The sequence below is a fragment of the Tribolium madens genome, unplaced genomic scaffold (assembly GCF_015345945.1).
Source record: "Tribolium madens isolate multiple individuals breed KSU strain unplaced genomic scaffold, Tmad_KSU_1.1 Scaffold_11;HRSCAF=98;Tcas5.2_LG3b, whole genome shotgun sequence".
In the NCBI taxonomy this organism is placed as follows: Eukaryota; Metazoa; Arthropoda; class Insecta; order Coleoptera; family Tenebrionidae; genus Tribolium; species Tribolium madens.
The window spans coordinates 8,331,822-8,341,880 of NW_025400975.1; the positions used below are offsets into that span (position 1 = coordinate 8,331,822).

The 10,059-nt window shown below is 27.8% G+C and overlaps 2 protein-coding genes across 3 annotated transcripts in view; one reads left to right on the forward strand and one right to left on the reverse strand.

Moving 5' to 3' along the window:
- LOC123005675 overlaps positions 1-1,219 on the reverse strand; it is a 3,409-nt gene extending 2,190 nt beyond the window's left edge. The window contains exons 1-2 of the mRNA XM_044399530.1: positions 786-1,219; positions 520-734 (exon numbers count right to left, since the gene is read on the reverse strand). Coding sequence (XP_044255465.1) covers positions 520-734; positions 786-1,167 — 597 coding nt within the window. The 5' untranslated portion in view covers positions 1,168-1,219. The remainder of the gene's footprint in view (positions 1-519; positions 735-785) is intronic.
- A 3,002-nt stretch (positions 1,220-4,221) lies between these two features.
- LOC123003675 (GTPase HRas) lies at positions 4,222-9,985 on the forward strand. 2 transcript variants are annotated; one of them, XM_044396611.1, is made up of 5 exons: positions 4,222-4,355; positions 8,050-8,106; positions 8,153-8,226; positions 8,280-8,427; positions 8,562-9,985. In XM_044396611.1, exons 1-5 carry the CDS (start codon positions 4,268-4,270, stop codon positions 8,588-8,590), a joined length of 396 nt encoding a protein of 131 aa, XP_044252546.1. In that variant the 5' UTR covers positions 4,222-4,267; the 3' UTR covers positions 8,591-9,985. The 2 variants fall into 2 exon arrangements, with proteins under 2 accessions (XP_044252546.1, XP_044252537.1); XM_044396602.1 differs by having other exon boundaries at positions 8,280-9,985.
- Positions 9,986-10,059: the final 74 nt, after the last annotated feature.

Consider the following 10,059-nt stretch of genomic DNA (forward strand, 5'->3'; position numbering starts at 1 on the left):
TTAATAGTGGTGTAAGTAGTAAGTACAAGAAATTTCTGTTGATTTAAAAATGAAGTAAAAAAATTAGATAGTTTTCGGCAACTTAAGTCCAATTTTTTTCTTAAATTCTAATTTCTTTTTAATCTCCTAATTATTCAAAGTCCCAAATCAAGAAAAAAATAAACTTTTCTTTCTACTGATAACAGATTTGCTCATTTCAAATGAAACAAAAAATGTTTTTCCTGCATTTTTGGCGTAAAATGAAAAACAATTTTTTTTCTCTCGTAAATGCAATTCGGGGACATACTGTAGATAGAATTTTTAAAAATGATACAGCTGATAACACTTAAATACCTAAACAAATTCAAAATGTAATTTAAAATTAAATTTTGAAGTCAAAGAAGAAGCGATGGTAATTATTAGGATTTTGCTAGATTAATTAGAACTGCTCACAAAGAAGTCCAATGTTTTTTTCAAATTAAAAAAAACTAAATCCTTAGAAAAATATTGAATTTTCTCTTGGAAAATCGAAATTTTTACCTTGGAAACTGGTACGTAGGGAACAGTCTGTGGTTTCATAATTTGTTTATACAGTGCAGCAGGATTTACTTGTCCTTCAGGAGTATTCATGGATTCATAATCCTGATACAGTCTTTCCAACTGTCTTACTTGCTCTTGAATATCAGCTAAATTCCTCTGAGCCAATTTACAATCTTCTTTCAATTTATTAAGCTTAACAGATTTTTCTTTTGCAACTACAATAATAGACAATTAAGAACACTGCAAGAATTTACAAAAACATTTACAAGATTCAGCCTTTGCAGTATTTTTAACAGAACTTTTCGATTTTGCTTTACAAACACACGCACTTGAAGTCTTGGCCACAACAGCTTCCGTTGCTGATGTTTTCGGAGTCGCAGGAGTTGACGTCTTTGAAGTACTTTCAACAACTGCTAGTTGTCTTGAGGTTTTCGCTTCGAGGGATTTAGAAATGGGACACGGCGCTATTTCTTCTTGAATTCCCTCGGCTGGTTGCAGTTTTGCCACTTCAATTGTGTGTTTTAGACTATTCACCAGACTCGCTGATGCTGTTATAAAAGTGGTCAAGTTTTGGAGCAAATCCACCCAACTTTCGTCATCTTGGTCTGGGGGATCGCCGGGGTTCGGAGCACTTTGAATTTGTGACATGAGTTACTGGAATTTTGACATCTTCTCCGAAAATTTTTCATTTGACGTAATGTTTTCAAAACATTCCTGATTCGAGAATATTTTAGGAGAAACAGTATCATAACTAAGGCTCAGAAAAAAATGAGCATATACAGGGTGTTTCACATAACTTTACATATTCCGATACGAACTCGATTACAAATTTTGAAAAATTGGATAATCTTTACTAGTTTTTCACCCTTTAAAAAATTGCAACGTTTTTTGTTAGTTAGAGATTAAGATAGATAAATGATAATTGTTTCTAAAAGAGAAGAAAAGAGAAAGAGAAAGAAAAAGAAAAAAAAAGAGAAAGAGAAAGAGAAAGAGAAAGAGAAAGAGAAAGAGAAAGAGAAAGAGAAAGAGAAAGAGAAAGAGAAAGAGAAAGAGAAAGAGAAAGANAGAAAGAGAAAGAGAAAGAGAAAGAGAAAGAGAAAGAGAAAGAGAAAGAGAAAGAGAAAGAGAAAGAGAAAGAGAAAGAGAAAGAGAAAGAGAAATAGAAATAAAAATGTGATGTTTTATCAAAAATAAACTTTTTCAAAATTTTCTTTTGTTTTTAATTTCTAGAAAAATATATTTTTTTAAAATGACAACCCACTAAAAAACACTACTCTATATTCTTTTTTTTTAGTATTTTTTACATATATTGCAATTTTGACAAAAAAAATGCATAACTCAAAAACAAAACTTTTTATTTCGAAGTTATGAGGGTTTAAAGTTTGCACTTTGACTCTATTTATTTCTGTTGGAAAAATAATTTTCCAAGTTTTTTTACTATAGGCTATTAAAAGAGGAAACAAGGAAGCTGTATCCTAAATTGTAACTCTGTTCAATGTTATTTGTGGCTTTTATTAGCAAAATTTTTGTAGCTTTACTAAATAATTGTAAAAAAAACATATACAAGATCATCAGTATCCTTAAATAGATATAAAAAAATGTCAAATGTCAAAAAATACATGTCAAATTTTTTTGACAGATAGAATTTTTTAAACATTTTTTCAAGTATCTGGTATCTTACCTTACTTGAAAATTTTCTCTGGGGCGCGAGTTCTGGCGCGCCATGTATATTGCAATTTTGACAAAAAAAATGCATAACTCAAAAACAAAACTATTTTTTTTTCTCAAAATACGATCACATTTTTATATTACTTTAATTTATATTAAGTATTATTTTCTAGAGGCAAATGATTAAAAAAAACGCTTAGTTCCATACTTTATATTCACCCTGTATAAAACGAATTCAAAAAGAAAACACTCAGCAGGATACATATTTTGTAATTGTTTTTTTTTTTCTTAAACTGTTTAATTTTTAACTTGAACTGAAAATTTTAATCAGAAATTTGTGATTTGAGGAAAATATGCACAAATATGCAATAATTCTTAAAATATGGACGAAGTTGCCAAAATATGCATTTTTTAATTGGCCTATTATATCAAAAAACATTAGATATGCATAGAAAACTTTTAATTTTGTTGATATACATCTTAATAACAAATATGCATTTTGCATATAATCCAAGTCTAAATTATAACGTTACAAAAAAAGAAAACAATTTCTTTCTTCTTCTTCAATTTGAAATTCAAGTGTGCTTTTTGTAATTCGTACAATTCTATCCAATTTGCAATAAAAATTAAATAATAGGTTTAATCATTGCTTTTATTGCTTAAATAATGTCTGGATTACAGCAAAATTTGCTTTTCTGTATTTGCAGCAAACAAAAATTATTTTTGAGAAATATTTTTTTTGGATTGACAGTAATATAAAGTCTGTCCAATAGCCCAAAATCGTAAATTTGTCAAAATGGTAAATTCCGGCGTCACACTCCAAAGAAAACTGTAATTAGTGAAATTTGAAAATTAAATTAAATGTGACAATTGTTGACATATTTAATCAAATATTGATCTGTCACACAACCAATTTATTTTTTCAGCTTCAGAAACGTAGTATCAATTATAACATTGTTTCAGACAAGTATCCAAACTTGCTGTGTTCCAAATTGTAAACAAGGTTAGAAAAAGGAGAACTCTCAAGGGGTTTTGTCAAAGCAAAAAAATTGTAGAGAAAATAAAACTAATACTTGTGTTTTTTATTCGAAGTATTTAAGAAATAATAAAGAGTTATTGTAATTTTCTTCTAAATTTGTAAAGATTTCAAATAACTATCTAACCTTTTTGTTAATAAATAAAATTATATTTGTGTATAAATTGTTATAATTTTTGTTGTTTTTAGTCTAGTTCTTAGAAAACATTACAATCAACAAAAAATTATTATACAACCCATAAAACACAAAACTAAATTTTTGTATACATTTTCAAACCAAAGTATACAGCTCCCCCAACGGCAATTTTATTGACATTGGATAGACTTTTTATCAATAAACACAGACAACGATCCTAACATTACAAAAAAAAAAAAGAAAACAAGCACATCGAAATTCTCTTATTCATGGAATCTTCAATTTAAAATTCAAGTATTTTGTATTTGTTATTTTTGTAATTTGTACAATTGTATTCAATTTTCAATAAAAAAACAAGTTTAATCTTAAATAATAAGTCTTGATTACAGCAACATTTCTGTATTAATACTTGTTTCTGTATTTGCAGCCAAATTTATTTTTAAGAAACATTTGTTTGTTTTGACATTGACCCATTGACGTTTTTACAATAGAATTACATTCATACGTGAAATTTAAGTAGGTGTTAACGTAGTCAAATTCAAAAAAGTGGTCGTCAATGTCATTTCAAAAATTAATAAATAAAAAATATATTTTACATTTTGACAACAAAATTGATTTGATTTTTGTCATAATTAATTTTATGCCAAAACTTTTTGTGATAGTCAACAAATTTCTTAGGCATAAAATGTGTTGAAAGATTTCTGAAACAAGTTTGATTGACTGATGCATTCCAAAAAGACGTAAAACTTGCTGTCTGCACTTAACTGCGATTCTACGTCACGCAAATTCTGCCGTAACTTGGAAATTATTTTTAGAATAACGTAAATATGAGATTTTCGACGACCGAGAGCTATGAGAACACTGCGAGCCAGAGTGGTGTTCACTTCGTCAAAAATTGTGTTTAAACTATGAACACGAAAACAACAAGACGAAAAAAATCGTCGCTTACTGAAGTCAAAGTTGCAGTAATTGGTGCACCTGGTGTTGGGAAAAGTGGTAAGGACTTAAAATAAATCCACAATTTTTTTAAAATTTTTTCTAAAAATTGTTTGGGTGCAAAATGCAAGATTTTGTGTTTTTGTGAGAGTTTCAATTGTTAAATAATATTCTATTGTATGCTGTAAAAATTAAACTTCCCACATTTGATTGTTTTAAACTTGTTATTTTGAAGAATGTTTTATAAACATTTTTTAAATAAATATTTGCTTCTATTCAGATAGACACAAAACCTCTTTAGAAACTCAAAAAAATATTTTTTGTAAGTTTCTAAGCTTTTAACATTTTCAGATGAACCAAATTTTAAAACAAAACTTCAAATTGGTGGTAAAAAAATTGAAATAATTTCAAGTAAATCGAATTTTTTTTAATTTCATAAATTTCAAATTTTTATAAAAACAAGCACCTATTTTTTCACAATCCTTTTACACACCTTAAATACTTAAATAAATGATAAATAATTGAGATAAAAATCATCAGCGCCCGGTATTTTTACTATTTGATGCAAAAGTCTATAATTTTATTAATTAATTTGTTTTAGTCAGAAAAAAATAAGCTATTTTTTATAAAGTTTATAATCAGAATTGTGACAACTTGACCAATGCGATAAGATTGCTTTATTTTCTTTCTAGAACACCCTGTAAAAATTATAAAAAGAATAATGTAATAACACCCTCCAAAATAAACTAATTAAACACTTTAATCGACTAATTGTCATTAATTTATAATTTAAATTCAAAAAAATTACAATTAATAATTTAATTCTTTTCATTATAATACTTTCAATTCAATTCAAGAAACAGTATTAAAATTAAAGTTTAAAACATTAAAATACATAAAAAAACATCAGACTTGTTTAATAAACTGTAGAAAATAAAGTTTTATTGACATTTTTTTGTGTACAGGGTGATTAATCTAAAACTCCAAATTTGACAAAGTTGGAATACAACAAATTGTCAGATTCTCGAATGAATTAAATAAAATCTGAATTTTAATTTAGTATTTTGTGGGTTGGTTGTTTTTCAAAAAATTGAAATGTTGACTCTAAAATTTATCTAATTTATTAGAACATTTTACTGTTTATAGCATTTTCCTGTGGAGATAAACGTCATAAAATTTGAAAGTAGTGTTGAAATTTGCGTAAATAAATCACCCACGTAAAACGCAAAATTGAAATGATTTTAGAAAAAATCCTGATTTGATTACTTTATTAAAAAGATAAAAACAAACAACTGTAAATCAATCAGATCGTCTAAAAATATTTGTGTTTAAAAGAATTTTCCAATATTATTAATATCTATGCAGATAAATAGAAGAAATTATTATTTACTAAATCAGAGTTTGTTTTTATTCGACTTATTTTTAAAAGCAAACAAGGATGTGTTATCTTTTATCGAAAAATTCTGATTCTGAACAATGAATCTTTCTACCCGGATTCTATTTTTATAAGCACGAGTAACCTTTGTGTTTCAAGAGATGAAAAAAGTGTGTTAGTAGGTCTTGTATAATTTTAAATACATGAAGTGCATGTTGTGTGCTCCTCTCAATTTAGAATCTAAATGTTAAAAGCTTATTTTTCGGTATAAAATAAACCAAAAATGTTATTTTAATAAAAAACAGTGTAATTACTTTATTTTTTGGATTAATTAATTAGACCTTCGATTGATTTATGTATTATGCATCAGATACGTAAATATACACAGAAATGTGTGTTTTATAAATAGGAAATGAAATTAAAGTAAGGCTAAATGAAAACGTCAAAAAATTGGAGCACCCGGTTGTTTTAGCTGAATCAAAAATAAATAGACGAGTTACTTTAGAATAAAAGAAATTTGATTGTAAGAAAAATACTGAAAACTTTGGATTCGGTTTACTGCTGTAATAAACCTTATAAATAGAACGTGGTAGGTAAATAAAACCAGGTGGAGTATGCGAAAGTACCAAACCAATTAATAACAAAAAATAGAACTGTTTTCTTTAGAAATGAAGTTGAAATATTCGTCTAAATGAATATTTCTAGTTACGACTACTTTTAGCCCAAGTTGGATTAAGAAAATAAGTTTTTCTGAAGTAATAGTATTTTGCATTCAAGCTGAGAAGTATGATTTATTTTTTTTTATATTATTCGATATAGAATAGTCAGTTGGTAATTTTTTTAGATAAAAAAAATAAAGAAACACAAACCGAAAAAAAATTAAAATTAGTAATTACTACAACTCTTTTTTCTTCTTCAAGATCTGTTTCAAATCAATGCAGAAAATTGTCTTTTAAAAACAATGCTGAACAAAAACACGATTAGCCCGTCACACCAAACTTTTATTTTAATAGCACAACGCGTTTCGACCACAAAGTGGTCATCCTCAGGTGAGAATAAAACTAAAAACGGGCTAATCGTGTTTTTGTTCATCGTTTCCATACCAAGAAGATCCAAGAAGAAGAATAAAAACAATGCGTCAATATTACACACGCAATTTGTTAAAAACACATGGCACGGGAAAAACTTTACACATTTTACTTTTCTACTTTTAAATAATTCACAACTGTTATCCAATTTTTAGTTGTTTTTTATTTCATGACAATTAATATCAATTAAATAATTTAGAATTTTGAATACGAAAGTACCAAACCAATTAATAACAAAAAATAGAACTGTTTTCTATAGAAATGAAGTTGAAATATTTTTCTAAATGAATATTTCTAGTTACGACTACTTTTAGCCCAAGTTGGATTAAGAAAATTAATTTTTCTGAAGTAATAGTATATTGCATACGAGCAGAGAAGTATAAGATTTATTCTTTATTCTAGAAGTGGTTAGAAAAATTAAGATTAGTAATTACTACAACTCTTTTTTCTTCTTCAAAATGTGTTTCAAGTCAATGCAGAAAACTGCATTTTAGAAACGATGCGTCAATATTACACACGCAATTTGTTAAAAACACATGGCACATAAAAAACTTTTACTTTTCTACTTTTAAATAATTCACGACCGTTTGTTATCCAATTTTTTAGTTTTTTATTTCATGACAATTAATATCAATTTAAAAAAATAAGAAAATGTTATTTTAAAATATTTATACGTACCTATGAGAGAAAAAGTTCTAATACTTTACTTGTCAAAATTAATGAGTTTTAGACACATAAATTCATAAATTTCTTCCCAACCAAGAGATGTAATAACAAATTTCCCGACCTCGAAAGTTAGAAATCGACAACTTTTAATAAATTTTACTTACTGATAACATTTTTATACATTTAATTAAATTGCCTCTGGTGTAAAACAATTTTTGCCTCGTATTTAACTTGATTTCTTTTAGACATCCGGTTTCACTGAAACGTTGCATAGTTTAATTTAGTTACTCCCTTCCTGTTCGACTTGATTTATTAATTTTTCGGGAAGAAATGTTATTATTAAAATGCAAATTTTCCGGAAACCAGTCCTAATAATAAAATAAAATTTAGTCAAACAATTTTGTCAAAACATGAAATAATTTGACAAATGTAGGTAGATTGATTTCATTCAAAGAGATACTTAATCATGTATGGTTTATTGCTACAACTCGATGCACAAACATAATTCACACTATAAAACATCAAATTTGTGCTGTTTTTAGAATCAAGATCACTCGACGAGGCTAGATTCAAAAACATAAGTTATTTTTATAGCAATGATTGAATGAAGTGAATTTATTTTCAGCTCTGTCAGTTCGATTCCTTACCAAGCGATATATTGGAGAGTATGACCATCAGTCAGGTAAAATACCAAAATCAAAAAAAATTTTTCACAATTTTTCTTATAGAAACTCGGTATAAACACGAAGTTTTAGTAGACGGCGAACCAGTCCTTTACGAAATTTTAGACACGTGTCCGAAGGTAAATCTTAATTAAAGGGTGATTTTTCTTCTAAATTCAGAAATTTGTTACAGAACGAAGATGATCTTCCTTCTAGCGAGATAACAAACTGGGCTGATGGTCTCCTTTTCGTTTACTCCATCACAAATCGCCGATCTTTCACTTATCTGAAACGTGTAGGAAGCTTGATAGCAGATTCTGACATTCCTGTTTACATAGTTGGTAATAAAAATGACATGGTTCATTTGAGGGAAGTTAGTGCAGAAGAGGGTGCAATGTTAGCTAGAGACTTTGAATGTGGATTTTCTGAAGTAACAGCTGCTGAACAAGTTGCTCCAGTTGCTGTTGTTTTTCAGGAAATATGTCGGGCGGTTTTGGCAGCTAGGAGAAAATCGAAACATTCACTCCTTGAACGAATGCTTGGATCACGAACTAGCAATTTGCGGTTGTATGTCAGAGGGAAAAGTGATAGTGCGTTACCAAAGGACTGATAATTGCATTGGTGCAAACCCCAAAATATCTCCTGAAACCTAGTTGTGAATTACTTATTAATTTAGATGAAGATTTTATTTTACTTGAGAAAAAATATTTTAGCTTCTTGAAGATGTAACTTTCATTTTCTGTGTTTTCACATGCTTTTTAAAGCCACACAGTATGTATTTTTTTTGTTTTGTTCAGTTTAAGATGAAAAACACATAATTTTTGGCTTTTATACACGGCTTTCATTTAAAAAGAGCCAGTCTCAATAACTTTTGACATTGAGTAAATGTATTTTCGACCAAAAACAGGTCGATTAGGATCGGGAGGGGAAGTTCAAAACCAACATTTGTTACATTTTAAGTTTCATCCCCTAGTCGCTAGCCACCCCTACTATAAAACTTTAAATGGCACTTCCTACTTTTTAAAACGTTTTCGTAAATAGAAAAAAATTAGCGTATCTAAATGTCAAATTTTTTTTTTGTCGATTTTTTTTTAGTTAGTGGTGATTTAATTCTTGAAATTTTTAGTCCTAGTAGTCTTTGAATTAACTCAATTTAAATAAAAAATATGTCAATTAGGAGAGTTCAAAACCAACATAAAAAACGTTTTAGGTTTCATCCCCTAGTCACTATCACCCTTACTTTAGAATTTTAAAAAGCACCCCCAACTTATTGAAACAATTTTGGGAAAGAGGGAAAAAGATTATCTAACCGTAAATAAAAAAAAATATTATGTCGATTTGTTTTTGAGTTAGGGGTAGTTATGTTTTTAAAATGTTTGGTCCTATTAGCCTTTGATTGCGATGGAAAACTAAAAATACTTTTTAGGTTCCATTCCCTAGCACGCCCTCACCTAAAAAAATATAACTCAAAAACGAAAACACAAAATATTATTTTTCATTTACGCTTAGATAAGCTTTTTCTCCTCTTTCCAAAAATGTTTCAAAAATTTGGGGGTGTTTTTTAAAATTTTAAAGTAAGGGTGGTTGGTGGTGGTGGTAGGGGATGAAACGTATTTTGGTTTTGAACTCTCCCATCGCAACCCAAATCGACATATTTTTTATTTAAATTAAATTGAGTTGAATCAAAGGCTACTAGAACTAAAAATTTCAAAAATTAAACCACCCTTAACTGAAAAACAAATCGACGAAAAAAATTTTCTTTGACAGTTACAAACGCTCACTTTTTCCCTTTTGAAATGAAAGCCCTGTATGCATGTTTTTGTTTTATTTTTTGTATCTTTATTTTACTTAATTTTTTTGCATACCAGGTGAATAAAAAGTATGAATACTTAAATTATTAATTTTTTAGGTAAACTAATTAATGAATGATAAAGTATAAAAAAGTAAAGTTTCACTAACTAAAATATTTTTTT